This window comes from Chionomys nivalis, chromosome 4 (genome assembly GCF_950005125.1).
Source record: "Chionomys nivalis chromosome 4, mChiNiv1.1, whole genome shotgun sequence".
Classification (NCBI taxonomy): domain Eukaryota; kingdom Metazoa; phylum Chordata; class Mammalia; order Rodentia; family Cricetidae; genus Chionomys; species Chionomys nivalis.
Genome location: NC_080089.1, coordinates 85,145,046 through 85,169,584, shown reverse-complemented (window position 1 = coordinate 85,169,584; position 24,539 = coordinate 85,145,046). Strand labels below are relative to the sequence as shown.

Here is a 24,539-nt window from a genome sequence, read left to right as displayed (position 1 = left end):
GATCTCCGTGAGTTCGAGGCCAACCTGGTCTACAAAAGCTAGTTCCAGGACAGGAACCAAAAAGCTATGGAGAAACCCTGTCTCGAAAAACAAAACAAAAGAAAAAGAAAAAGAAATGTACTTAAATCAAAGTACCCTCCCTCCATCCCTCAAACCTGTAGCCCTTCTTTCTTATCCTCCCAAGTGATGGAGTCACAGGTGTGTGCCAGGCTTTGCTTTCAAATCTTCTGTCTTCTAATTTATAATAATCCAAAATCCCGTACACTCCTCTAATTCACTCACCCAACACAAAGTGGCCATGACTAAGAAGACCACCTTGTCATCGTTTCCCCTTTTAATAAAACTAACTCTACACTGAGAGGACTCTTACAATACGCAACACACTACTGCCTTCTCTTCTTCAGGAACGAAGAGGATTCAAGGCCAAGGCCTAGAAGGATCCAGAGCTCTTCACCAAAGCCAAGGGTGAATCTGTCTCCCTACAAATCCAGTCCTATTTTTCTTCTCATTGTTAATGCTTCCTAAAAACATACAAGACTTAAAACACCATAAAAGTTGTACCTCAAATGGCTATTGTCATCACTGCCAAAGGAACACCTAGCCATTGCCATTTGTAAGGGAGAACTGATGACTACTGCCCGTCCTAACTGCCCTCCACCAGTTTTACCTGTTATGGCCTCTGCAGCTGTGATTACCTGTTTCACCTAAGAACAAACAGCGAACTCACAGTAATGTATATTAAATCCATCTCAGTGTGCTACAGAGCCAGCAATGTGATAAATCTCATTTGTCATGAAAAAATTCTGTTTTTACCCAAGGCACTCATAGATTTTGAAAAATTATTCCAGGTAATTTGTTTCTAGGAAAAAAATTACATCAGAGGACTATTTTCTTAATATGCACTGAATTCAGTCTGCCAGAACTTAATGGATTCTGCAGAAGTATCCTTCCCCCATTTTTTAATATAAGAAATTCCAGTGTGAAGAAAGTTTGCTTTTAAATTATTTAAATTACCTTCAAAACTACCCCAGTCTAAGTTTTAAAAAGCTGAGCCATATAAACTCTTCTCCATGTTAAACACATTTACATTTGCATCATTTTAGCTGGAAGAGAAACCTTTTCCCTGAGAATAAATGCAATATTCTCTTTCCATAACTACTTGCATCATTTGGAAGTCTCTATGAAAAAGCAAACTGAGATCTCTTCCTCATGTTGGCTAAATGGCAATGTTCTGCCTGGCCAAAGCCCCTCTTCTCCAAGGGCTTAGTCACTCAGAGGCTACCCTGACAGCCAACAGCACTCAATTCATCTTTAGTATGGCAGGGTAAGGAAAAGGGCAGATCAGAGACAGGAGTGACAAGGGTGAACATACACATGTCCCCAAATCAGCTTTGCCAGAAAGCAAAATAAATACTAACCAAATAAACATCAGTCAGTCGCTGCAATACTGCAAAACACAACTGCAATACTGCAAAACACAACTGCAATACTGCAAGACACAACTGCAATACTGCAAAACACAACTGCAGTTCAGATGTGCATCTGTCTCCTAATAGGGGTGTTTCACCCCCTAGCTTCAATTATGTTGCTAGAATTCCTTCCCTGGGGGAGAAAGAAACAGTATCCCCTTCTTCCTGTGTTCCAATGACAAATCAACTTATGATTCTACTAAAGCTCACTCTGGGAGCCACTGAATTTTCAGGTTTACTTAAGAGCAATGAGTGGGAGTCACAGGCAAGAGCATGGGTGATCTACAGCAGCCATGCTGAAAGGTCTGACCCACCATGGATGATAACATCTCCATGGCTGTGTAGACAGAGCCCCTTCCCTAGTTCCTTCCCCATCTATGTCCCCTAACCTTTCTCTGAGACCACCAAGGCCATGTGTAATTTGGGCAGAACTGTACACAACTAGTTGGGAAGGATGGCTGAATTCTCAAGTGAGTAGCATTCATGACTCTCCCTGCTCTTACTTCTAGGAATGAACAATAACAGTTAACAAAGCCCAGCTATGTGATCTTTTCAGAGGACTTTTGAAGATGGCAGTAGTTTGGCTCAGAGAATAGTCCTGTATAACAAATTACCTCCCTTAAATCTAGCACATGTGAGCGCACACATATACACACATAAACACCAAAACCTCACCCAGACAATAAGCACTAAGGCAGCAAGAGCCAACTAAGGCAAGACAACCGAGTGAGCATATGTCTCATCTGGTACAGGCTACTTTACTAAGTCTGCTTGCCTGTGTTTACACCTTGGAGGTTTTGCTGGCCTGTAAGCTTGTGCTTTGCCTGTCTGTCTGAACTGTCTCCATTTTACCTAAAAGGAAATGAAGGCTTCGGAAAAGAACCTTGGACTAACTCTCCACCTAAGCTGAGCCTCCTCCACTGGCAAGTCAGCCCACTCACCAGCTGTCCTGGGCTTGCTGACAGTGCTGCATGGCAACACAGCTCCTTGAAGTTAATGGTTCAGCACCTCAATCCCAGCACTCAGGACATAAAGGCCAGGAGATCCTCAGCTACACAGCAAGTTTGAGACCAGACTGGGCTAGATGAGATGCTATGCTAAAATAGCAATAGTAAGAACGACAACAGTACTACTACCAATGCATATACAAAGGTTTCTCCATTTCAGCACTAGTGATGCTTTGAGTTGGATAATTCTCTGTCATGAGAGTCTGTCCTGGGCACTGTGTGCTAGTAGGAGCATCCCTGGCCTCTGTCCACGACAACACCAGCAGCATCCAGGTTAGTTGTAATAATCAAAATGCTTCTAAGTATTGACAATGTTCCTTGAGGAGGAAATCAACCCCAACTGATATGCACTGAGAATAAAGAAGCAATGAATTATTCAAAAGTGGACATTAGTCAGGTAAACAATTCTGTTGTCCTTAGTAAGTAAGGTACACGTGCCTTAAGCCTCGGCATTTTTACTTTTAAATCAAGATGTTAGGGCAGCTCTAAATTCATATACCTGACAGCCCTGTCCCTCTGAGTGTTCTAGTTTCTGCTTCTAGCTGTTTCCTAGAAACTGTTCACTGTTAGGAAATGGTCATGAAACTAAATACATAGATGTAACTATGAAAAAAGCAATGAGAGATTAAGACTATTCCTGAGCTATACTTTGCCACTAAAAAATGAGTATTTTTAAATATGGCATTAAAATGTTAAAGTACACTTGTGATCTAAAACTGCTCCCTAAAAAATATAATACAACTCAGAACATAATTTAAAATTTTCTAATAACCAAATTATCAAAGTAAAAGCAAGAAATAAACTATATTATATTTAACATTGCACCTGGAATATTACTACTTCACGTGTAATTAATATAACAATTATGAGATACTTCACTGACATTTTTTCATACTTGAAGTATGAATAGTTGAAGTATAGTGTGTATTTACAGTACATCTGACTTGGCATGTGAGTTCAGTAGCCACACGACTGACAACCATCATGGCAGTCAGAGAGAACGAAGGCAGAACATCACTCATTTTTCATATTTATCAGACAACCTGTGCCTCTGTGATACAAATTATCAATAAGTGGTCTCTACTTCTCCTTAATTTATTATTAATAAATCTTTCTAAGGCACAATACAATCTACAATACCTTTTAAATAAAGGACTATAATAAACAGCTAAATTCTTGCCTGATCACAGTAAATCTTGTCATGGCTTTGGTTCTGGGTCTGCCAGCTTTGCTGTTTTCATCAGGACCACACTACAATCAATCAAGTAAACTGAGAACTGGAACTGCCTCGTGAGGAAATGCACACAAAATGCCAATTCTGGGACTTTATACATTGGGTTCTGACATTTGGCCTCATGTAAACAATTTTAGTAGAAGGAATTAGGACATTGTGGATATGAGATGGCAAAGAAGAAAAAGGATGAGGGAATGTAGGAGGTGAATATGAGCAGAATACATCACATGCATGTATGGAAATTTACGGTGAAATGCTCACTCTATGTCATTATGAAAATCCCAGTCTTTGATACTGAAAAAACGTCACTGTAGAAAACTCCTCTTCAGCATCTCTACCACCCCAAACTCCCACTGCAGGTAGTCTCTTCACCATCTGTCCTCAGCCTCTCTTCCCGTGTCATTCCGGAGTTCTACTATGGGTAAGCCAAATGCACCTCCTTGAGAGGCATACAAGCTACTCACTGCTAAAGCTGTTTACTTCTTTCTGGTCTATCATTAGATCTTTCTCTTTAACTATTTAGTCCCTTTAAACGTTCTGCTCAGTCTACATACTAAGGTATCTTCAGACCAGGTTTTAATAGTCCCTTTACTTGAGGGCTAAAGGGGACCTATGGAACCCCACCAAAACATCAGAGGCTATTGTCAACATTACTGGTTGCTGTCCACAATCTGATGGCAGGGTCCTGGTGATGAAAACAACACTTCCATCACTGAACACAGAGAAGCTGAACCTATGCCAATTAAAAGCTACTGACTGATCTGCACAGTACAGGAGGACAAAGGTATTCATCAATATCTCCCAGCCACAAGTCCCACAGTCCAACAGTCATGTGCCTCCATACATACTGGGGTTATAGTGGCACAAGTGTTACAGAAGTAACTAGCCACTTTTCTATTGAAATTAAGGCCCACTCCATGAAATGGATCCCATACTTGATGCTGCTAAAGTAGCCAAAAACCTGAGACTAAATAGGTCACAAGTGTCAAGGAAAACCTACTGCTACTATTCTGATAAAAGAACATGGCAATAAAATGACTACTAATAATTCTCAAAAAACAGTGCTTTGAACCAGTCATCAGAGAAGCTTCTTCTTGTAGTATATAAGAATTAACCAGAAACCCACAACCTGTTAATGGACAGAGAGTCAGGGACTTTGAAGCACTCAGCCCTAAATGAGAAGTCTTTGTCAAGCCCCCTCCCCTAAAGGCTCATGGATGCCTCCAGAGAGACAATGTCTCCAAGACATAACAGGACTGGTGCACACGTGAACTCATGGAAACTGGGAGAACACGTGGGACCTGCACAAGTTCAGGCCAGACAGGGTACCAGGGAAGAAAACACAGGACTCTAATCCCAGCAAGGAGCTGTCTGCAGCTGGCACACGCAGACTATGGAAAACCCAGTTTTCTCCAGAGGAGTGTCACTAGGCCTACCAACCACTCTCCAGGGCAGGCCCCATGCCCAGGAGTAGATGACTAACAAAAAGTCTCCATAGTTTTTTTGTTCATGTTTTTGCAGAGTCTTTGTTTTCTGTCTTATTGTTCTTTTTTTTTGATTTTCATCTTGCTTCAGAGAGAGAAAGGGAGGCACACCAAGATGGGTAGGTGGGTGGACAGAGAGGTGGGAAGGATCTGGGGCTGAAAAAAAGATCAAAATATTTTGTATAAAATATTTTTAAGGAAAAAAGTCCCTTTGCTCACAAACATTGCTTTTCTGTGCTGTGAAATTCTTGTTTTTGCCTCCTAATGACTCATTGTTTCGAATCACTGTCCACTGCTACTCCACAAATATTCCCGACCCAAACAGGCTCATCCTTCCACACTGTCACAGACCTGTCAGTAACAAGAATGCTCTTTCATAGGAACAAAACCAGCATCACATGCCAGTTCACCTCTAACGACTGTAGAAATACACTGAAAGCCTCACTGTTATAACTAGGGAAGCAAAGGGTCACAGAAACGGCAGTGGCATTTCTAGCCACCATGGCCACCCACAACACACACTCACGGCTTAGATTCTAGGTGGCTGACAAATTTTGCTTCAGTTAATTCACACAATAACTTTAAAACATTCCTTCATGTGTGCAAGTATATGATATACATGGGTTGCCATGCGTGTGCCTGTTGGTATGTGGCCATGGCACACAGGCAGAGGACAGAGAACAGCCTTTGAGTATTGGTCCTGCTGTAAAACCAGGTTAGCTGGGTACAGGCTAGTCAGCCTAGCTCCTGTCTCTGTCTCTGATCTCTTTGTATGAGCAATCTGGGATTACAGATGCTGCACTCCTACCTGCAGCTTTTACTTGGGTTCTAGGGATCTGAAAGAAAGAGGAAGAAAGAAAAGACATGCAATCTGTGAAGAGGTACATTGCCTCCTATGCTATACTAAGAACCCTAAAATTCTTTCTTGTCATTCCATCACAATCCATTTCTCCCGTTTTCATATAAATCCTTGACAGTACCTAAGGGGGAGACAAACCTAAACCGAAGAGCTCCTAGCCTCCGTGCTGGGCTGGAAGCACAATGAAGATTTTCTTTTAATAAGAACCAAGTTCTAGAATAATGGCTTCAGTACACACCAGGAAGGGCACCCTCACTTCCTTGAGAACTGTGATCAGATTCTCAGAGGAAAATTCTTTTCCCTTATCACTCTATAAAAAAGGCCACGACAGACAAGACAATCCAGCATCTCCCTTTGCTGTTAAATACGCTTTTCATTAAAGAGCAGGCCATAAACAGGGGCTCAGTTCCAACTTTGATTCTTACAGATCTAAGTACCTGTCTCTTATCCTATGTTATCATGGGTGTTCCTGTGTATATCTAAAACCCAAGGACCTACACAGGAGTTTACTGAGAGAAACTGTCAGCAATAATGTGTCGAATTACAAAACTCACTGAACTAACTAGTTGAAGACTCTGCTTGAACAGACCAATCCACTCTGAATTTAAGAGTCACGAGTCACTAAAAAGAAATGACTATACCCCTTCACAGAAAGGGGTTATAAGAAGTATTTCTGTCACTGCAATTCCATTCAAAGTCCCAGAGGGCACTCTTCTGAAAGAGATCAGGAAGATCTGACCTTGAACAGCTGCAGGAGAGCTCTAACTCAGAGGTAACTATATTTTAAAAGAAGCTCACCCAAGAATGGGACTACACAGGTGAGGAGACAAGGAAGATTCAAGGTAAACCCAGGGACGAAGACAGGAGGAGACACTGTCCTGTATAACTTCTTACAGTCTTTGACTTCTGAGTCATGTGAGAGCAATCACACCAGGCAAAAGCTGAACATGAGGCCACACGCCTGCCACATCTGTAATCCCAACCTCTCAGAGGCTATGGAAAAAGGATCATGAGTTTGAGTCTAGCCCGGAATAACAGAGAGGCCAACTCTAAAAAAACTTTATAAAAAAAATAAACATAAAACCACTAAACTAAAAAATATTCAGCCAACATCCATAACCAGTACTGCCACTAATATGGTTATTTAAGGACAGAATGGGAGATTACTGAAAACAAGGAAGCAAATACAGTTTTCCTTCTGATATTTTCTCCTTGCAACTTTCTACAAAATATATCACATTTTTCGGGGAAAGTCACTATAGAATTCCTTATTTTTCTTTTCTCCATTTCATGTGATGCATGCCTGTGTACGTGTATGTGTGTGCACATGTTTTTTGTTACGTGTGTGGGTACAGGGGGCACATGTGGATGGGTACGCATGCACATGTATGTGTGTGCATGCATGTGAAGGCCCAAGGCTGAATAAAACCTTTGGAGCAGCTACTGCAGAAAGCCAGTAAAAATGGGGAAAATGCTGTGACTTTTCTAATCCTATTCATTGAAATCCAATTTTATTTTAAAAGGCACTGGCTTTTTTACTTACCTTTTGGAACAGCAGGCTTCACAGCCATCCTGCCAACCAGGCATTCTTTCAGCATGGATTCATAATTGACCCAACGATGAACCTGGGAGACGAATGGCCGACAAGCAACATGACTGTACCTCCACAGGATGCTCCTATTTTCCCATGAGCCAAGCTAAGCCTTCATACACTGCTCTGAGGCAGACTCATTTAGCCAGCAGCAGACAGAGACTGTTTAGAACGCTATTCTCAATGTGTTGCCTACAGACCTCTGGGTGTTTCTCACACCATCAAGTGTTCACGAGGGCCCAAAAATTTCAAAGGAATACTCAGATATAACCTCTCTTTTTACTTCTCTGCCATTTGCAAAGCGTTAAAGAATATCCTTCACAGCCAGGTGGTGGTGGCGCACACCTTTATTCCTAGCATTCACGAGGCAGAGGCAGGCAGATCTTTGCGAGTTCGAGGTCAGCCTGTTCTACAAGAGCTAATTCCAGGACAGGCTCGAGAAATCCTGTCTCGAAAAATCAAAAAGAAAAAAGAAAAGAATATCCTTCACAATATATGAAAATTATTGTCATATTCTTCCTGTATGATGAAACAGAAAATTCTAACTCAGGCTGTCTGGAACTCACTATGTAATTCAAGCTGCCCTCTAAGTCACAGCCATCCATCCTCCTGCCTCAACCTCTTGGGTGTTAGTATTACAGGTGTACATCACTATGCCAGCAGCATAACACTGTTTAAATGAGCAAAACCCTAAAGAAAATTTAAATTCTTAATTGTAAGAAGGTAAGTAAAGAAAAATACAACATTCAAAAACATCAGTAAAGAAAAAACATTTATTCAATTATCAATTTATTCAATATAATTATCAATGGTCATAATGTGTTATTCAAACGTTAAAATAATTAGGTCAAATAATACTGTTAACAGAGTCTTAATAATCCTGAGGAAATAACACTAAAAAGCATAAGTAGACATTAACTTATTATTACTTGAAACTAAGTTTGATTTGCGATTACTTACAGTACATGCAGTAAACCTGCAGTAAACCTGCCTTTGGGAGTGTGAGAATGGGGGTGATTTCAGCAAACAGATATAGGAGGCAAGGGCACACAGCTTGTTGATCACAGGACTCTAAATTAGCAGACACTTAGGTATGTTCAAGGTAGAATATTTACTCTGACATACTATTCTATTTAGGGTCTCTAAGACCTGTCAGATGACTAGATTTATTTCACTGTTAGTAACGACCATCTCAGGGCTGACAAAGCAGGGTGCTGCTCAGACAATCATCTTTAAGAATATATGTGTCGTGTACCCAAACTGGACCTGAACAGAAAGTGATCTGGTTAGTACTAAAGTGCCAGGGCCAGAAACAGCACTGGGGACTTGAGTGGAAGGAAAGGGTGCAGGCTAATGAGAGAATCTGGCTGGTGACCACAAACTGAGCCAGGATGGGAAATGACTACTCAGGAGCTCAGCCCCTGTCTGTGGCCACAGGCAGCAGGGAACACAGAGGGAAGGGAAGCCAGTGTGATTGCCAGAGATTGAGCCGAATCAAACTGGCCTATCAGTTATGTGGAAATGACAAAAAAATGAGTCAGCAGTGGGACCAAAACTGGAAACAGATAGAGCCAATAAAGATATGAACCAATAAATTCTCTGTACAACTCAAACATGGTGTGTAGGGGAAGTTTTATAGTAAAAGACGCCAGATGTTTCAAGAATACACCAGAAGCTTCTAAAATACAAAACTTTATTTCCACAGTGACTGAAAGTCATAAATTTTATTGGTTCATTAATGCCAAGGGACACAGCAATGTGTTAAGTAAAGAACCGCCTTCCTTACACATGCCCCACGTAAACTTGGTGCTGGGAAACACACAGTGTTATTGAGAATCTTCCGCTGAAGAGGGACATTCCATCAGAGAACACAGGGAGAGCCAGCAGACAGCTACAGCAGACAAGTTAGGCAAATGGTCCTACACTGACTTAGCTTGCATTGTTAGAAAGTAACAAACAACAGACAGCAAAGGGAACATCTCTTAAAGAGCAAGAGGACTCTCCCAAGGGAATGGTAACCCAGTCAATGAGTAAATGCAAACTCTGCACCACGAGGACAGCACCGGAGCAAACAAGTCCCACAGTAAAGCAGATGCACCAAAGTTTTTTTTTTTTTTTTGGTTTTTCGAGACAGGGTTTCTCTGTGGCTTTGGAGCCTGTCCTGGAACTAGCTCTTGTAGACCAGGCTGGCCTCGAACTCAGAGATCTGCCTGCCTCTGCCTCCCGAGTGCTGGGATTAAAGGTGTGCGCCACCACCGCCCGGCGCACCAAAGTATTTTTAAACATAAAACAAATTACATTTCTGACAACCTGATAAAAATAACTACCTATAATCTCAGAGATAACGTATTAAAAATAACAGAAATCAAATTATGTTTGATCAAAACAACCATAAAATAACCCAATCTGATTCAGGTATCTTAAATGGTTAAAGCCTAGTATTATATAACACAGTTATCATTAATATACAAAATGAAATGTGAAACAAAAGCAAGTTACTAAACTTCTAATGACTATGATATCAGAATAACCACTAACAAAATTGATGGTAGTTAACAGATTCTATATAATTCTTAAATAGTGGGGAAACTAATGTTCATTTGTAAATTTGGAGAAAAGGATACTGATGTAAACATCTTTTGAGATAATGTAGAACTTCTGCTATTAATTTAGGAAAAGTAAGTTTCCTATTTATTAATCAACTTTAACTTCCTCCAAGAGGTATGGGTCCCACATAGCAACACAAACTGGATGTATAAGACTTCCCCACGAGGAAAGAGCAAGAATGCTGTATGTTAACTAAAAAAATTAATTAAATTAAAAAAAACAAACGAAAGAGATCTGTAACAGCAGGTCCAGCTTCCCTTCTCCCACTGGTGGTGTTTTTTATAAGTCAATTACTGTCATTACCAAAATAAATCAAGGTGAGTGCAAGCCTTGCTGACAGAGGATTCAAAGTACATGTCATATACTTGAAACCATCTTCAGAATTTTGAGACAGTGATTTCAAAAATCACATAGTTTCTACCTGTGAACATCTGCCTGCATTTCAAAATTCAAGTTTACCCATGTCAAATGAATGCCAGCGTTTTCTTCCTACAAATATGCCACTGCTGACCCCTTGCATACAAGGCTCCGACCACCTGCACAAACTTACCTCATTAAAAAGATCCGTTCCATCTGCTCCTGCTGCTCGCATCAGTTCATCCTCCCCGCCAGGATGATACTCCATATAGGGGCTGACATTGTAAACAAGCCCTGCACCAAAGCAAGCAGAAATAATATCCAAATGACTTCCTAAAAAATATAAAACCTGTAAATATTTCCCAGCATTCCATTTAGGAGCTCATATTTTCAAAGTATCATGAACTGTAAATTCTGAAATTTCTCCATTCTAGCAAGCCAGCTAATTAACTTGCCAGTTTCCTGGTCTCTTCTAAACAACAGGGGACTTGTTAGTTAAAGGATGAAAGGTTAATATATCAATACTTGCACTAGAAAAGCAACATTTACACCAGTTCCTTGAGCCCCAATTCCTACAGAGCTATGTGCAAAGGGCCTAGTGGACCTGCACACTCCCATTCCTCCAGGAGAAGAACATGGACTTTAGGAAACTCAGGTCCTTCCTAACTGCCAGCGAGAACGCCTGCTCTCTGCTCTGGAGGGAGACATGATCTTTATTAAGTTGACCCATGAGTAACCCATTTTTGTTACTAACCAGGTTTTTTCAGTATTCAAACATCCATGAAAATATTGTCCAGAACAGTCTCTGCTCACAAAACATAAAGAAATGCAAAAGACCACACAGAATTGCTTCCCAACACAAAAAACCTCATGACTTTTGAATGTACACACACACACACACACTCCACAGAAATAAAATTTCACCGCACCGCCATCTACTGCCCTGGTGGAAATGTGATGAGGACGACGGATCTCTTCTTCACGAATCAAAGCTTCAGTAAGGCTAAGCACAGATGAGCAATCGGCGTGCTCTGTAAAAGAAGGCCTGCCTCATCTCTGCAGTAGCCCAATAATAAAGGTTTTCAGACCTTCATTTTTGACCATCCCCAAACATTTATTTAATCTATGCATGCATTCAACTACATTTTTTTCTTTTAAAATAGATGAACAGGGAACAAAGCAAAAAATGCTGACTGGAGGCCTCATCAAGGAAGCAAGCTTTCTATATCTGCACCAGAAAACTAACAGCAGACAAATTCACCTGTAAAACAGTTTAAAAGCACAACGAGAATTGTTTTTGTTTGAATATTTAAAACTCATTCCTCATGCAAGAAGACTCCTGAAACGTTCATTCAGTACACTCATCCTGGAGGCAGAGGAGGCTGTTGTAAATCCAAAAAAGTTACCGTGGCTTTCTACTTTAGGAAATAACTTACAATCCAGAGTTCAGTACAAAATTACAGAGGCAAACACTAAAGGCGGTGAATTCACAGAGAATCCTGCAGTCCATCATATTTAAGAACATAATGCTTCAAAATCCACAGTTAAGAAATATAGAGGTAATAGGATCGAAATCACCCCCAGTAGGACTTTTAAGACACAGGATGTTCCTAGACAAATTTCAAACTTTCTGGGCAACCAAGTCGTGGTCAGAGTACTCAAGACCGACGTGTCCACCAGACATGGCTCCATGCACGAGTCTCACATGTTTCAACAGCCAGCTTTTCTTTCAAACATCTTTAATAATAGCTTTGTCAGTACATTCGACATACCCCATGTGTTCTCCACAGCACCGCAGACCTTCATGTTGACAACCTTCTTGACTCTGCCTTCTTTCTGACAGACCAGGACTACTCTGTGAATCTGAGAACCTCCCACCTTCTTCAGATGGACAAGGCTGGGGATGTTTACAGAACCCATCTCCAAGAGCAGTGAAAACTGTTAGTGTTTTGTTGGCCTAAGACATAAGAGCCAATCACACTTGGCAGTGTCTTAGTAATTTGCTAATTAGGAAAGAAACCAGTTGATCTCCTTTGATACAGAGAATTATGCTCAACCTATCTTGTCTTCTTTTAAAAGGCGTTTCCTAACAATAAAACAAACAAACAAACAAACAAACAAAAAACAACCCAGAACCTTGACTGTTAAATGTGACATGAGGAAACAGCGGGTCTGAGCATCTTGTTGTCAGTTACTCAGAAATAAACGCTACTGGTGACAGCTTAGTCTCCTTTTCTGTGCTATGATAAGATACCCTGACCAAAGCAGCTTGAGAAAAAGTTTAATTTGGCTCACAAATAGAGGTGACAGTCCATCACCACAGGGAAGTAAAGGTGGCACAAACCTGAGTGCTGTGGAATATTACTCTATACTGTGTGAAGTACGCCACTGTGATTGGTTTAATAAAATGCTATACAGCCAATAGCTAAGCAGGATTTTCGGGGCAGAGAGAATGCTGGGAAGAAGAGCAGAGACTTGTCAAGAAGTCAGTCATGGATGCAGAGCAAGTAGCACAGCATTACAAAGTAAAGGTAACCAAGCCACATAAAAGAACACAGATTAAAAGATATGGGTTGGTTTAAGTTACAAGAGCTAGTTACAAGCCTAAACTACGGATGAGCTTTCATAATTATAATAAGTCTCTGTGTCATTACTGGGGAGCCAGTAGTCCTGACAAAAAGGCCCAACTACACATGGCACCCAATATCTGGGCACATATTTCCCATAAGAGCTGAGGAAGCTTTGACATAAAGGTTCTAGCTGGCATATGCCTTGGGAGGCGAGACAGGTGGATCTTTGTAGTTTGAGGCCAGCCCGGTCTACAGAGCTAGTTCCAGGACAGCTAGGGCTACACAGAGAAATCCTATCTCAAATAAATAAATAAATAAATAAATAAATAAATAAATAAATAAATAAATAAATAAAAGCTCTAAACACACAAAACAGAGCCAAACATGGCTTCCTAGTCTTGTGTCTCAGACTCATGCTGGCCATGGTACAGAGACACATCTTCCAGCAGCTGCCTGCATGCTTGAGCTGCCAGCATGCCATGAGCTAAAACACATGGTAGGTGTAAGGCTTTGCTCATGCAGACAGAAAAGGTTACAGATATGCAGTAACACTGGGTCAGATAGAAAAATCCCTCTAAATAGGTTACAGTTATGTTTAACAATATGCATAGACCTATGGAAAAGAAAATGGATATAGGCAGTCATAGAAAAAAATAGTTTAAAAATAATGAAGTCTTTAAAGAGAGAGTAAGGTAATAAAAAAAAGTCACATAAAATGGAAAAAACACAGGGAGTCTGGGTCCCATATGATGTCTTGTTAACTTTAAATTTTTTAAATGGTACGTACAAAAACCCAATAGCTGCCAAAAGACATTGGATTATGGAAACTGCTAAATTAAACTAACCTATATATTTTAAAAATGTCGTAACTTTAAAATGGAAGTTGGACAATGTGTTGTGTTGAGGGAAAGGTTATGCTTTTGTTTCCACCCTTAACAAAAGGCTGTGGAATTCTTCCAGAATAATAGAGCTCAGACTTGACTGGGGATGAGACCTCCTGAGTATCTTGGCTTCAGATATGGGGGAGGAAGACAAAAAAAGACCACAGGGCAGGCAGTGTGTAAGCTGATCCTTTGACATGGGAACGGCTCTGAGACAGGATGAGACATGATAAATCTTGTTGGCTACAGAGTCCTCATGAGTTATTATTACATACCATTCTTTATACAGTCCAAACAGACTTTAAAGTTAACAGATGCCTTTTACCTGCTTAAATATAAAACAAAAAATCATCTTTAACTGACTTTTGTACACACCAGAAATACATTCCATACTTGTGTTGATGCAGCTATGCGTGTCACCTTTGGAAGTTTGTATGTTGTCAGAGGAAGGGGACCAGACACCAGTGAAAGTGGGTGGCCCAGGTGATCTAGCATCTCAGAGTGCCTCTGCAGTTTCCTCAGAGTTCTGCATCCAAAACAGCTTCAATGCTGGCTGAGATGGTCCAACTTCACAGACTACTCCAGCCAAGGCTTCAGATAAGCCTGTACTTTGCCATTGCACAGATACTGTACAGCAAATAATACAGCTAACTCTCACTGAACTTGGCCATTACCCCTATTTTCCCAGGGTCTCTTAAAGATGCCAGCATCCCCAGACAACAGAAAGCAGTCTGGAGAACACAACACCTACATTCCCAAGAGGTGGGGGTGTACGGCTTTTCATTCAATGGATTATAGATGTTTGTCATAATTTAGGGAGGTTGGTTACAGATTGTTACTGGTCATAGTCAAGGAGACAGCTTAATAAAGGAGATTAGATTCAGGGATCTCTTACAGTGTAGAAACAGTTGGGGGGGGGAAGGATGGATTGTTGAATCTTCTTTTGAACAACCACTAATCTCAAATATTTTACATTGTATGGATTTTGGTATAGTGACACAAATTTAAAATTATTTTTGTTAGAACATACTGTACTTACATGTTTACTCTAAACAAAGTATTGTATCTATGCAGCTCATTTAACAATATAATGTAAATTTCTAGTCCTTTAAAGTTATTATTATAAACTATTTAGGATAACAAAGAAATATAGGTTACTAGTCACCCATAACAACAAAACTAGTCATGTTAGGTATGTTTTCAAGGTCAATCAGAGATTTATTTTAGATAGAGAGATGGACCTATTGAATATGACATTTAAAATTTAACATAGGCCTTTTCATGACGATGAGACACGTATACTCCTGGTAGCACCAGTTTACTTCAAAGATAATGAGCAAAGAAGAAACTCCTTATGGATTTTGCTTTCGTGTGGCAAGATTAGCCAGTGGGGAGAGAAACTGTTCTTGCCTTGACTGCTGACAGTATGCTGTATAAACTAGAGAAGCAGAACACAAAGAAAAAAGACTGTTTAATTTTGCCAAGATAAGGTGAGATAGTCCTTTAACATTCCTGCTTCATAGAAAAGCCTGCCAGACATTCTGCAGGATACACAGAAAAGTGACTGCTGAACTTTGTCAAGACTAGGCAGAACAATTCTTCAAAATTCCTGCTTTATAGATGAATTTGCCTGATATTCTAGGCCTGCAGGCCAAAGATTAAATGCCTCAACACTACAGAGGAACCCTGGGTGCCTGTGTAGGCAGTCAGATGTCTATAATTTTTATAGGGTTGGAAGTGGCTTGCACTGTACTTGCTGTTTACTTGGGTAATATTATATCCTTCTGAGGTCTTTGATGGAGTTAAAGATGCTATCTCCAATTGATAACTGCTCACAAAGGAAAAATGCATTTTCTCCAACAGAATCTCACAGGATACACAAACCACACTTAAGGACAGACCCCATGGCCAGCAGTAGGCAGCCACACAAAATGGACTCAATGGTATTTTTGGAAATTTTTGTCTCACAATGCTTTGTCTGGGCATTTCCTTTTTTAAAAAAAAAGTACAGATCTTTTGTTTATTATATATTATGGTTTACAATTTTGCTTACATAGGTTTTTTTAAATGTGATTGTGTGTGTGCATGTGTGAGAATGTGTATGTCTCAGGTTGTGTACATGTTTCTTAGGCTTCTTCTTTGGCTCTTTTTTTATGTTTCTTTGTTTTGCCCTATTCTGGTGTGTTTTTAATTATTATTATTATCATTATTATAGATGCTTGTTTGTATACTAATGAAAGAAAGAAAGTCTGGATTTGGATAGGTGAGAAAGTAGGAAAGATCAGGGAGGAGTTAGGGGAGAAGCAACTGTAAATAATATATTGCATGAAAAGCAATCTATTTTCAATTAAAAAAGATAAACTAAAACTAGGAGATAGCATACTTTGAGAGGAAGATGCTCCCTTGACATTGTCAAGAACCAGGAATCCTTGTAAGAGGACACAGACTACATTATGGGTACATAGTTTAGCAGCATACAGAAACATTTTCTCAGTAACATTCTCCTTTTCTCCTCTGTGGACACACACACACACACACACAGACACACACACCATTCTATTTTGATAGGTTTGCTTATTCTGGGAATTTCATACAAGTGCAATCATACAAAACATACTCGTTTATGACTTCCTTTTTCCATGTAGCATATTTGCAAGGTTCATCAACTTTGTTGTAGGCATAGTGTTTTTTGTTTTATGGCTAAGTAATATGCCATGTGGATAAATCAAATTTAATTTATTCACTCATCATTAGATGGGCATTTAGGTTGTATTCATGTGTATGAGTTGTATGGATATATGTGGTTTCACTAATCTTAGACATGCTCATCTAGGAGGAAATGCAATGGGTCATGTGGTATTGACGTGTAGCATACATCCTTTCAGTTGGGTGAGCCTAGTGGAAGGAACTCAAGCTCATTAAAGATCCAACCCTCCTCTGTCTTTCTACCTCTATAAGGTAAGCAGTTTCCTCTGCTACATATTCTTAACGTCATGTTACATCTTGTCACAGGCCCCAAAGCCTCACAGCTAAATGGTCATGACTGAAACCTTTGAAAATGTTGGCTAAATAAACCTTTTTCAAAAAGCTGTTTATCTTGGGTATTTTTTAAAGACAAAAAAATGTTCATACACAGCTTTCTACGCTTGGCGATTTGAAGAATGGGGGGGGTTTCAAGACCAAAAAGTCGGACAGCACTCAAGATAGGTAAAAGGAAACATTTTAAAAACTAAATTTCAGCTTTCATATTTAAACAAATATTAAAGTTCTAGATTATATTCACTCAATAAATATATTTACTGTCTATCATGTATGTACCAAGTATCGTGACCAATTATTTTTAACCTTCTCAATAGCAATTTTTAATGTCTCAGTTTCTGAGAGCTTGATTTTCAGTCCTATCTCCAACTTTAAAGAGACAGGAAAAGCCTTTGCAACCTTCAGAACCTCCATCCAGCCACACTATCTCAGATGACTAAATACAGAATGACAGTACACTCCACTGCAACCTCACACTCACAGTGCCTACAGATAGCACCGCGTTAGCCCCAAGTGACACCTATGCCTATCCGTCATCCCCAGATGAAGGTGCCACAGTGTCTCGGGTTAGGTAATTATGTATGTGAACCACAGTGGCTCACCATACAGAATTAATGGTTTCTCCATACTTTGGGCGACATTTCTTCTTTCTTCTCTTCTATAAGTCACAGAGTCACAGAGTCTTATAGTACGACTCCAGAGTAAGCTCAGGAAAGACACTTCTGGTGGTCCAAGGTGAAAATTTTCCCTCAAACTAACTAAAATATTATGTTTATTTGGAATTCTTGTCCTTTCATAAATGTGAGATTTTATAGAAGCTAAACAGACATGTAATATAAGACTGGAGACAGTAACACCACAGTATATATGAGCCGTCATCTATTAAACTATACATTAGAGATATTTACCAAAAAAGAAATTGATGTACTTCTCTATTTTTCTTTTATAAAAGTTATTTTCATAAACATAGGTGTTATTTACAACAAATAGTAGGGTTATTACCTTTATTAAATTAATTTTAAATATTCCTTACTTTTCTTAATTTTAGTTAATAGTAATGTTAGAGACATCAGGGAAACAAAAGTCATTTAATATTCTCAAAAACTGTTAAAAGATTAGGGGGATTTCAAGATCCCAAAAAAGTCTGACACACATAAGTAAAAATAAACATTCAGCTGGGTGGTGGTGGCGCAAGCCTTTAATCCCAGCACTCTGGAAGAGGAGGCAGGAGGATCTCTGTGAGTTCAAGGCCAGCCTGATTTACAAGAGCTAGTTCCAGAACAGGCCCTAAAGCTTCAGAGAAACCCTGTCTCGAAAAACCAACCAACAAACAAACAAACAAAATCAAAGTAAACATTAAAAACTAATTTTTGGTTTTAACATTTAAACAAATTTTAAAGTTCTAGATTATATTCATTTAATAAATATATTTAGTGTAGATCATGTATGTAGCAAGTATAAGCCATTATAGAACAGAATTTTCACTTACTTAGAATTTTTACCACTGTTAATTATGTTGGCCCTAAAACATGATGAAAAAAAGATACATTCACAAGGTAAAAACATGGTGTAACACCGTTTTTCAGCAACAGAGATGGGAGTGTCTCTAAGCCTTAGTCTAAAGAATGTGACGACTCTGCCACCTTGTGTTCAATAAAGAAACTGCATGACCACTTTCATTACTGTGTCTACAATTGTTTATCTAGTTCCAACAATTGCTGAACAAAATCTACATACAACTCAATGAAAATTTTAATTCTATCCCTCAGTTATGCTAATGTCTGTTACGTACTCTGAAGCTCTGTTACCACACCTTAACATGATAGTCCCAATGAACTGGCTCTTTGTGTACGTGTGTTGTCCGTAGTTGTTAATGTGGGTATGTGCACATCTGTGTAGAAGCCAGAGGCTGACTTCAGCTGTCTCCTCCTTATGCTTTGAGACAGTGTCCTCACTGAATCTAAATCTCATTACACTCTGGATTCCACAGACACACATGCAACAGTGTGCTCACAACTGTGCATGTGCACCAGCAAGTGCATACAGACACACAATTATGCACACATGGATACAACACACACACGGTTTCCTTTAGATTCTCAGAGACCACAAGGCTCTGGGATGGGCAATTATTCCACATACTGGGTGTCACTGAACATTTTAATTGTATTGCCTTGGTGGTAAATTATTTGGCAAACTCATGCTTCATTTCAAAGGGAATGCAATAGGGATGCTAAAAAAAGATTTCTATTCCAGCCCTATCTTCTGCATCAACATGTAAAAGGTTATAAGGAAGAATACTGTCCAAACTGAGAACGCCAGTATCTTATGTCCAGTGAGGCAATTTGTTGCCAAGGTTTGAAACAAATCCTGACTTGAGCTGTGTACATTACCAGTGGAAAACCAACAAGTTTCGGAAGTGTTAAATAACCACCACCCACCTCTTATGCATATCCAACAGTCGTCTTTCTTGTTGTGTGTCTTAAGTTCTTCTTCAGTTATGTCGATTAGCCTGCCTTTCAGTCCGGTTAAGTCCTTTCCACTTTTGGTCAGTCGAATCCAGTCCATAAGACTTCTGCCTTGCTTTAAAGGTACCTAAGAGTGGAACACAGAAATTACATCCGTTTCAAGTTGGCCGCCTCCCTTCCCTCCTCCTTTGACTTGCTTTCGGGCTTTGTCAGCCCTTTTATTCTTTAAAAAGAAATCCTGAGAGGCTGAGATTGAAACATGGCAAGGTTGAGGCTATCCTAGACTACACAACAAGATCCCATCTCAAAAAACATAAATACATATTATTAAAATATAAATCAATGAAAAGATAAAAATGAAGCCCAACAATTCTGCGAATCCTCTCATCGCTTGTGTGTGAGGAATGTCAAATCTGTTCTACCTTATTTGTTGTTTTCAACAGGGGAGGTCCTGCCTTGTAGCTGCTCAGGCTGATTACAAACTGGTAGCCATCAAGCCTCTTGTGTACTGGGATTACAAAGGGAAGATGCCACATCTGGCTCCTTCTTTCTTTTTTATTTTCTTTTTAAAATTTAATCTCCCTTTTATTTTCTTTGACTTTTTTTACCTTTGGGTAATTTAAATTTTTTATTATTATTACTACAGGGACAGAGAGGCCCCTCCATCTAGTTCAAGATGTTCAGAAAATTCAGATGCCTGGAATTTTAAACAAAATATTATTTAGGATGCCTGGCTATGAGATAGGTCTTAGAAATTCTCTCAAAAATTTCCCTCATAGCCGGGCGGTGGTGGCTCACGCCTTTAATCCCAGCACTTGGGAGGCAGAGGCAGGTGGATCTCTGTGAGTTCGAGACCAGCCTGGTCTACAGAGCTAGTTCCAGGACAGGCTCCAAAACCACAGAGAAACCCTGTCTCGAAAAACCAAAAAAAAAAAAAAAAAAAAAAAAAAAGAGTTAAAAAAAAAAAAAATTTCCCTCATAATGGTACTAAATCTAAAGTCAGAAAGCTGGGATGTCCAGGTCCTACCTCTGTTACTAATTATGTTACTGTTGCCAATTTGAACCAAAATTTGTGACCTTAACAATCAAGACACTTGATAGAAGATACACCAAAGGTTGGCTAAAATGGACCTTTACTGAGTTACTAATATACACAAAACATCAGAAATGAGTGTGCAACAATGTCTTCTGCACAGACACTGGTAAAGCTTATCAGCACTGAGAAAGATGAGCACTGCGCAGAGAGTGTGGGCAGGGAGCGGGGGTGGGGGGGTGGGGGGCAGGGGGCAGGGGAGGAAGTTATAACTGAAGAAGTCATTGACATAAGCACAGGGCAGAAATGTCAAGGACCTCAGTGTCACAGATACAGGGAATTGGCAAAGTCATCTTCTGGTATTGAGTGTGAATGTAGACAGTGTGTGTAGAAACTAGCCACCACAGCTTTCTCCCGTGGGATGAGCTCTCTACAAAGACCTCCAACCAAGATTAGCTAATCCTGCCTCAAAGATGTCCTGAAAACAAGCGCAACACCAAACACCCTAGGGATACTTTTAAAAAAAATTCATACATTTTCTTTTTTCCTTCACAATTCATGAAAAATTGTTTTAACTGTGGATAATTTTTTTCTTACTAAGAACGTTCACATTTCTACTTATAGGAAGCATTTCATGGCTTTTCTTTGGCACAGGAGAATTTCCAGTATTGCTACTCCAGCACTTGGGCCATTACTAAGTAAATTAATGGAGACTTGAAGACAAGGACTTTCATTTTCGACTATCTAGTAACAAAAAAGATGGCTACTGAGTGGCTTAGGGATGGCAGTACATGCACCTTAGACACAGGACAAGAGGACTCATGCTGTTGACTAGGGTAACAGAAAACATAGGCACTGAATCATGAACTCTTTGCAGGAAATGTCTACCAAACCCTGCCTACAGGATTTAGTAACAGAATATTCTGAGTTCTGTTTTTATTTACAAAATATACTTTCAAGGTTTTAAAGTAAAGGATTGATCCGAATGTGCTCCCCCCAAAAGCTCATGTAATACTCTCCAAGTTGGGGCCCACTGGGAGATATTTAGGTTATGAGGGCTTATGTTAATTATGAATGGGTTTGAAGTTACACATTCTTTTGTGTTGTTTATTGTCCCATGATGCCTTTCACCATATCCAACAAAGCAAAAGGTCATGACAAGACAGGAGCTTCTTTACCCTCCCTTTATAATAAATAAATCTTTCCTTTTTCAATTCTCAGGTATTCTCTTACAATGACTCAAACTGTATTCACAAAGGTACACCAGTATTTTAATTATGATAATCTAGTGGAATAATCTGCATTGAATACAGCCACTCTTTACATCTGTCCAACTACCACATGACAAAGTACCAGGAGAACAGTACTGCAGAAACATGCACACCCAAAGAAGCTTGTCTAACTCAACTTCCAGAGTCGTATTGATTTTAAGCATTCATTTACCCCCAAAGTATACAGGTCAGTATCTCTGGGGTACATTCTATCATCTCATTCCAGACTCTCATTCGGACCATTGATGAAGTTCTTCTGGCGTCTCAATTCCAACTAAAGAGTGAAGAGTGAGAAAAACAATTCCTATCCCAGAGAAAATCACTGGGCTCTCCATTCTGTAACCCCCAGGGCAATCAATCTTGTGAAAATGCAAAACAAATCATGAGTGTCTCTTCTACAGTGGTTCCTTACAATTATGTCTGCAAATCCCTCGACTGTGGGTCACACCCTTCACAGCTGGTCAGGGTTTGCATTGTGTGTTTCAGCCTCAGCTCTTCTATCAAATACTTTGGCCAAATGGGAAGAGATCACCCCATTGGTATCAGGCACTTGTTCACAGTATTTTCTCCAATCTGACTCCAACCCCTTCTTGGTGATAACAGCCTACTGAAGAATGAATTACAATTATCTGTTTACTTATCTGTACTGCCCCAAGACTAAGTTCCTTGAAATCAGCGACCCCATCTTCACCACACCATACTGTGTCAGTTACTTTTTGCTGCTGTGACTAAAATCAGCTTATGGGAGAGTTTATTTTGACTTATGGTTCAAGAAAGGGAGTCCATATGGCAAGGGAGGCATAGCAGCTGGAAGCCAGAGCGAGACGCTGATGGACCATGGACCATGTCACCTGCATACCATGACTTCATGGCTGTTGAACAGATGCACACACATCAATGAAGGAAGTGTTATAATCACATCACGAGCCTACACGACTAGAGTCGGCCCTTTGCTAACCTATTTCTTCTTATCCAGAATAGAGATAGTAAAAGTTCCCACTGCATAGGGTAACTACAAAGATTCAATGAACATAGGAAAAGTACTCAGGACATACACAGCCATCGTTAAGCACATAAAACATCTAAATACTATGTATGATTAAAGCTGTGTTCACAGACTTCTGAAAAACAAATGTAAACCTCAACTCGTTTTCTGATCTACGGTCAGGTCTAAGTGAAGAAAAATTGGAACGTTCAGTGAAGTAACCAAAGTCATATAAAGTAAAACTCAGAAATCAAGTGCCCAAGAAGACAGAAGTCCCAAAAGAAAACACCAAGATGTGGTCACAGTATAAGGAAGTAACAAAATAACATAAGCAAATAGCATTCGCCTTGCAGTGAACACAGGGCACATTTTTAAATTGAATTTTGTAAATACATATCCGTATTCCACCTGCTGCTAACAGTAACCATATTCAACAAATATTCAAGAGCATGGTATCAAATTCAAAGTCAGTCAAGAGTGCCCCTAAAAGAGGCGGTGCTGGGACAGTTTGGCTATCACATGCATAGAGGCGCAGGAGTTGGAGAGGTGGCGGTAAATCCGATGGGAGGTTTGAAGACTCTGGTCTTCCCTAGTCACCTGTCTTGCAGTGAAGTCTCTCTGGCCGCTACTGCTCAACCCTGTCCTTCTGGCAGTAAAGAACAAAGGACTGGAGAAGGCAGCTTGAGGGAGGGAAGCAACCACGCGGGAACCAGGGTGCCGGCCGGACCTACAGAGACCAGTTTCAGCAGCAGGAACAGACTCAGTAGGCAACGGCGTCCCCGCTTACCTTGCTGCGCCCCTGGGAGGCGACGCGCTGCTGGGAGCCGGGGGCCGGGAAAGCCTGGGAAGGGACGTTCAGCATCCTGGGCCCCGCGACTCGGGCCGCGTCCGGGTTCCGCCACCAGACAGGATCGCCTGGCGGGACCTCCAGCGGCCACCACCGCCTGCTCCGGCTCCGCGGCCGGGCAGAGGCCAAGCCCCCGACCCACTTCCGGGGTCGCCAGGGGTCAGGCGCGCCACGACGTAGCACGCTCACGGGAGGCGGGGTCGGGGCGGAGTCAGAGGGAAAGAGGAAGGGAAGGGAGAGGTGGATGGAGGGGGAGGGACTGTGCGGTAGAAGCGCATGCTCAGTTAGTCTCTGGTCCAAAATTTCAGCACCACAGGGAAATGACAGCTTTTTGCTGGAAGATTAGTGGGTGAAGCTGTTCCCAGGCCCTGGTGCTGATCGAGTCCGACAGTAATTTCCTGTAGATTCCTGTTCACACAGAACACCAGCGCCTGTCTGTCGCTTGACAAACAACACCATCAGACTGTTTAAATATAGAAGAAAATAACACTCTAAAAACTTTCGGATTATTGGATGTTTTTCTCCTGCGAAACACTAAGCTCTAGGAAAGAGGACCTCACAACTTCATGAGCTAAGAAGCCTAAGGCAAGCAGCCTCTGCTGTGGGTTAAGGAGAAAACTTCACCTTTCCGCATTCTCTTGAAAGCGAGTAAAGGACATTTCCAGTCTCCCACACCATCCATACACTCACACATTCTTCCCCCCTCCCATAGCTTTTCTCCTTCCCTGAAATCCGCGGGGAGCTCACCCCTAAATGGAGTGATTTGGTTTAGGTGTCATCCTCATACTTAATGGTTTGTGTGAGTTTCTGTGTTTGTTTTTTATTTTTTACACACTA

At 40.5% G+C, this 24,539-nt stretch overlaps 1 protein-coding gene across 4 annotated transcripts in view; it reads right to left on the bottom strand.

Annotated features, from left to right (window-relative positions):
- The window catches only part of LOC130872810 (cytochrome b5 reductase 4), a 63,395-nt gene extending 39,542 nt beyond the window's left edge, over nucleotides 1–23,853 (bottom strand). For all 4 annotated transcript variants that reach the window (XR_009056991.1, XM_057767077.1, XM_057767079.1 and 1 more), the window contains exons 1-4: nucleotides 23,643–23,853; nucleotides 19,540–19,693; nucleotides 10,802–10,902; nucleotides 7,597–7,678 (exon numbers count right to left, since the gene is read on the bottom strand). Coding sequence is in view for 3 of the 4 variants with exons in the window: in XM_057767077.1 (XP_057623060.1) it covers nucleotides 7,597–7,678; nucleotides 10,802–10,902; nucleotides 19,540–19,693; nucleotides 23,643–23,717 (412 nt within the window). In the remaining variant the exon portion in view is untranslated. The remainder of the gene's footprint in view (nucleotides 1–7,596; nucleotides 7,679–10,801; nucleotides 10,903–19,539; nucleotides 19,694–23,642) is intronic.
- Nucleotides 23,854–24,539: the final 686 nt, after the last annotated feature.